The 5832-nt window shown below is 51.1% G+C and overlaps 1 protein-coding gene across 1 annotated transcript in view; it reads right to left on the bottom strand.

Moving 5' to 3' along the window:
* Positions 1-2738: 2738 nt before the first annotated feature.
* The window catches only part of TCHH (trichohyalin), a 6304-nt gene continuing 3210 nt past the window's right edge, over positions 2739-5832 (bottom strand). Inside the window, 3 exon segments of the mRNA XM_025040855.1 lie at positions 2739-4673; positions 5133-5659; positions 5662-5692. Of these exon segments, the coding sequence (XP_024896623.1) occupies positions 2955-4673; positions 5133-5659; positions 5662-5692 (2277 nt within the window). The 3' untranslated portion in view covers positions 2739-2954.

Raw genomic sequence — 5832 nt, 5'->3', positions numbered from 1 at the left:
GTGTCTTTGGGGATCCAGGACAGGCTTGTACAATGTCACAGGGTAAAGGTCATTACGATACAGATAGATTTCCATAGCAACATAATCTCACCTTCCATGGCGTATTAGGTCGCTAGGGCTGTGGTAATAAGTTGCCACAGACTGGATGTCTTTTTTCTCGCAATTCTGGAGGCCAGAAGGCTAAGATCAAGGTGTTGGTAGGGTTTGTTTCTTCTGAACGAAAGGGAAGGGATCTGTCCCGCACCTCTACCCTTGGCTTGTGGACGGCTGTCTTCCTGTGTCTTCACGTCGTCTTCCCTTTAGACGTGTCTGTGTCTGAATTTTCTCTTCTTAAAAGGACACCATTCATTTTGGATTAGGGCTCACCTCATGATCTCATTTTAATTATCCATGTAAATATTATATCTCCTATATTCTATTTAAATACTGCATCTCTTATATTCTACTATATTCTAAGGCACTGAGGGTCAGGACTTCAATGTATGAACTTTAGGGAGGACAGATCAGTTTTTCCATATTACACTCTCAACCCCATTTCTCAGCAGCAGCCAAGGTGAAATACCAGAGCTCTTAGTTTATACTCAAGCAGCCAATTCCCCAACGGCCTCGAGATTCTGCTCATGCTTTGCATTATCCAGGTGGAGCAGGGTTGGCCTGCCAGCATGTCTCCTTTCGGCATGCTGAAGGAACAGCCACAGGGCATGGGCTAGCTGACTTTTTTCTTTTTTTAAAAACAAACCAAAACAAAACAAAAACCAAAAAACTCTATGTTATTATCACTGCGATGAAACGATACTTTCTTCTTTGGAAATTGGTTCTTTCCTCATCTTGGAAAGTGCTATGAGCAGTCTGAAGGGCTTTGATTGTTTTTGCCATCATTATTATGGTCGAACTGCAGTTTTAGATGAGGAATGTATTTCAGGAGTATCCTGGGGCTGGCATTTATAAGGAGGCTCTGAAATGTGTGCACATTGAGAGGATCCTGAGGAAAGCCGGTGAGGCTCTTCCACTGTTTCTGTGAAGATCCTTAAGTAAAAAAAAGCATAAACTTGCCTTAGGAGAAAAAAAGTTTTGCCTTTAGAAATCATTTGAAAGAGGTGATGTTCCAAGGTCACGTGAGGGGTTTCCCAGCTTCTGTCTTTGGTGGGGGAGGGGCATCTACTATTTAAGTAAGAGAGAAGCGGGGGCTCCTTGAAGAAAATGCCACCTTACTCGATCAGAATGTACTCAGGCGCTTAGCTTTCTTGTCTCCACCACTGACCAAAACGTCGAGTGTCTGTAACTTAGGACGCCTGCTCACTCATCTATGACTCTCACAATGAGAAACGATGCTATCCCACATCAGGTCCTTCTTGGGCTTATTTCTGGTACTGAGGTGTGGATAATATAGACTCCAGCACGTGGCACAGGGGTGTTTGGATTCTTAGGTGATAATTTGATGCTTCTGGCATTACTATTAAGCACTTTCTGATTGGGTCACCTCACAGATTGTGTTGCTTAAACCAACAGCTCATCCTTAGTTTCTACAGTGTTGAGCTGAACGTCAGGGCATTTTCTACTATTGGCTCATCAGACATCAGAGACAAAGGGGCTGCTCTATTCTTGGAAGGAAATAGCCGTGGACACTGGGAGCATCATTAGTTGTCATTATGAAAGGGGCAGAATAAAAACACTTGGAAAGAGAATCCTAGCTTGGGGATGGAAATAATACAGGGTTCACCCAAACAGGGAAACATGGTCGGGGAAGACAGAGGCGGTTTTTATTCTTATTTCTTTTTTTCATATTTAGATGTCCATATAGTAACCAAATACCTTTAAGTGATTGGGAACTTTTGTCAGTTTCCAGACCATTATATCTTGAATTAAGACGTGATACATAGTTGAGACAGACAAAAATAATTGTTTGCCAAACATTTATTAATTTTTTATACAGTCCAATTATTTCAACAAGAATGTCTCCACGGTAGTATCAATAGGCCTCAAAGGATTGTGGGCTGATAGGTCTTATCACGGGCCTGTAGGAACTTGCCCCTCTGTTTACAGATTTTTCCCTTTCCCTCCCCCAAAATGCTCTCTGATCTCTTTTTGGCCCTAGAGTAACAGAGATGTTTACAGGATCCCGAGCAGGTTCTCTCTCAGCTAAAATGAACAAAGGTAGTAATATTCTCAAACTCATTAAAGATTGGGGGAAGAGAACTGAGCACTATAGACTACAGCAGACAGTTTGAAAATGTGAGCTCTGGAGTTGTTTGAGAAACAGTTTACTTTCGTTTTATGAGATTTTTAAGTACTTATGGAGTTAAGTATAAAAAAATCTAATTCAAATTCTAAGTCTTCAAGTTAAACCTCATCCTTAACAGATATTTCTCCCAGTTATGGGCTGATTGCACAGGGAGTTTTTCTGTAGAAGCCAGTTCCCCTGTAGTATTCAAGGGTTGTAAAAATTCGTCCCCTTGTGGAATCTGTGCTAATGATGCCACAAAAGATGAGAGGCTATTTGGAGGTAAATATTAATGTAATTTAGGCCCAAGAAGAGATATCGACTTGAACTTTAAAAATATCTAAACTCTCCACAAGATGGATCAACCATTAAAAAAAAAAAATAGACCCAATTCTTTTGAATCTCACATCACCATATTATTCTTGTTACTTTTGAAAGCAATAGATTAACATGTCTGCAAACAAAACTCCTTGAGGAAGTTAAATGATTTGTTTTTTTTTTTTTAAATGCACACCACGTTTGCACCAAAGAGCAAAGACATTTTGCAGTGAAGAACTACTTGAGGAAGAATAAAAGGCAGAAGTACAAAGTATTATAGTTTAAGATTTTGGAAAAAAGACATATTCTAACATCAGAGTTTCCCCACAACCAGAAACATTTGAGTCATTTGGTACCCAGTGTTGGCCACTCTCCCCTGCGGAAGCTTTGGCAGGTGTCGGGGTGCGGCAGCCTCTCAAGGACGGTATTGGGATCTCTGCTCCTGGATGTACTCGTAGAGAGGGCTGGAGCGCACCGGGGCGCGGGCGAACTGACGCTTGCCGGGCTCGGGGACCTGCTGACCGCCCTTGTCGCTTTCCTCCCAGACTTGGCGGCGCCTCTGCGCCTCCTCCTGCTCTTCTTGCCGCAGGTCCTGTCCCTCACGACGCCTCTTCTCCTCGCGCGCAAACTGCTCCTCCGCCGGGTACCGCCGGTCCCGCTGCTGCCGGCGCCTCAGCTCCGACCGCTGTCCGCGCTGCAGCTGCTCCTCCTCCCCGCGGAGCTGCGCGTCCCGTTCCTGCGGCTCCTCTTGGAACTGTCTGTCGCGCTCCTGGCGACGCAGCTGCTGTTCCTCCTCTTGGAACTGTCTGTCGCGCTCCTGGCGACGCAGCTGCTGTTCCTCCTTTTGGAACTGTCTGTCGCGCTCCTGGCGCCGCAGCTGCTGTTCCTCCTTTTGGAACTGTCTGTCGCGCTCCTGGCGCCGCAGCTGCTGTTCCTCCTTTTGGAACTGTCTGTCGCGCTCCTGGCGCCGCAGCTGCTGTTCCTCCTTTTGGAACTGTCTGTCGCGCTCCTGGCGCCGCAGCTGCTGTTCCTCCTTTTGGAACTGTCTGTCGCGCTCCTGGCGCCGCAGCTGCTGTTCCTCCTTTTGGAACTGTCTGTCGCGCTCCTGGCGCCGCAGCTGCTGTTCCTCCTTTTGGAACTGTCTGTCGCGCTCCTGGCGCCGCAGCTGCTGTTCCTCCTTTTGGAACTGTCTGTCGCGCTCCTGGCGCCGCAGCTGCTGTTCCTCCTTTTGGAACTGTCTGTCGCGCTCCTGGCGCCGCAGCTGCTGTTCCTCCTTTTGGAACTGTCTGTCGCGCTCCTGGCGCCGCAGCTGCTGTTCCTCCTTTTGGAACTGTCTGTCGCGCTCCTGGCGCCGCAGCTGCTGTTCCTCCTTTTGGAACTGTCTGTCGCGCTCCTGGCGCCGCAGCTGCTGTTCCTCCTTTTGGAACTGTCTGTCGCGCTCCTGGCGCCGCAGCTGCTGTTCCTCCTTTTGGAACTGTCTGTCGCGCTCCTGGCGCCGCAGCTGCTGTTCCTCCTTTTGGAACTGTCTGTCGCGCTCCTGGCGCCGCAGCTGCTGTTCCTCCTTTTGGAACTGTCTGTCGCGCTCCTGGCGCCGCAGCTGCTGTTCCTCCTTTTGGAACTGTCTGTCGCGCTCCTGGCGCCGCAGCTGCTGTTCCTCCTTTTGGAACTGTCTGTCGCGCTCCTGGCGCCGCAGCTGCTGTTCCTCCTTTTGGAACTGTCTGTCGCGCTCCTGGCGCCGCAGCTGCTGTTCCTCCTTTTGGAACTGTCTGTCGCGCTCCTGGCGCCGCAGCTGCTGTTCCTCCTTTTGGAACTGTCTGTCGCGCTCCTGGCGCCGCAGCTGCTGTTCCTCCTTTTGGAACTGTCTGTCGCGCTCCTGGCGCCGCAGCTGCTGTTCCTCCTTTTGGAACTGTCTGTCGCGCTCCTGGCGCCGCAGCTGCTGTTCCTCCTTTTGGAACTGTCTGTCGCGCTCCTGGCGCCGCAGCTGCTGTTCCTCCTTTTGGAACTGTCTGTCGCGCTCCTGGCGCCGCAGCTGCTGTTCCTCCTTTTGGAACTGTCTGTCGCGCTCCTGGCGCCGCAGCTGCTGTTCCTCCTTTTGGAACTGTCTGTCGCGCTCCTGGCGCCGCAGCTGCTGTTCCTCCTTTTGGAACTGTCTGTCGCGCTCCTGGCGCCGCAGCTGCTGTTCCTCCTTTTGGAACTGTCTGTCGCGCTCCTGGCGCCGCAGCTGCTGTTCCTCCTTTTGGAACTGTCTGTCGCGCTCCTGGCGCCGCAGCTGCTGTTCCTCCTTTTGGAACTGTCTGTCGCGCTCCTGGCGCCGCAGCTGCTGTTCCTCCTTTTGGAACTGTCTGTCGCGCTCCTGGCGCCGCAGCTGCTGTTCCTCCTTTTGGAACTGTCTGTCGCGCTCCTGGCGCCGCAGCTGCTGTTCCTCCTTTTGGAACTGTCTGTCGCGCTCCTGGCGCCGCAGCTGCTGTTCCTCCTTTTGGAACTGTCTGTCGCGCTCCTGGCGCCGCAGCTGCTGTTCCTCCTCTTGGAACTGTCTGTCGCGCTCCTGGCGCCGCAGCTGCTGTTCCTCCTTTTGGAACTGTCTGTCGCGCGCCTGGCGAAGCTGTTGCTCACGCCCCTGGCGACGCAGCTGCTGCTCCTCCTCGCGGAACTTGCTGTCTTCTTCCCGAAGGCGTCTTTTCTCTCCTCTTTCCTCCTTCAGCAGCTGCTCTTCCTCTGGAAACTTCCTGTCTCGCCTTTTGGCTTCCTTTTGCTCCTCTCGCTCCCGCAGCGCTTCGTCTGGGAATCGCCTGTCGCGCTGCCGCCAGCTCTTCCTCTCCTGTTCTCTCGCTCCCTCCTCCTGCTCATCCTGCAGGGGCCACGGATCCTGCTGGAATCGTCTCTCGCGCACCTGGGAGTCTTCCAACTGCCGGATCTTTTCTTCGGTCTCCGCGCGTTTGGTGTAAACCTCGTCGTTACGACCTTCATTTTCTTTTTCTCGTCGCCCCTGCCATTTCAGATCACGGCGCTGATCCTCATCCCCGAACGGCCGCTTCCTGTCCCCGCGCTGCACCTTCTTTTCTTCCTCTTCCTCTTCCTCCTCCTCCTCCTCCTCCTCCTCGAGGTACTGCTGCTTCCTTCTTCTTCCTCCTCCTCCTTCTTCTTCTTCTCTCCCTCAAATTCCAACAGTAAGCAGGAGAGGGACTAGATTTGTGCTACTACCACATTATAGCCAAAAGAAACTTACATCTCCCACCACCCACCCTCCCCCCGCCAGTCTAGCTTATTAGAAGAGACACTTTGCCCTACCTGTT

Source organism: Pteropus alecto, unplaced genomic scaffold (genome assembly GCF_000325575.1).
Source record: "Pteropus alecto unplaced genomic scaffold, ASM32557v1 scaffold49, whole genome shotgun sequence".
NCBI classification, from domain to species: Eukaryota; Metazoa; Chordata; class Mammalia; order Chiroptera; family Pteropodidae; genus Pteropus; species Pteropus alecto.
The sequence above is the reverse complement of the archived record's forward strand: the minus strand, read 5'-3'. Positions and strand labels throughout refer to the sequence as shown.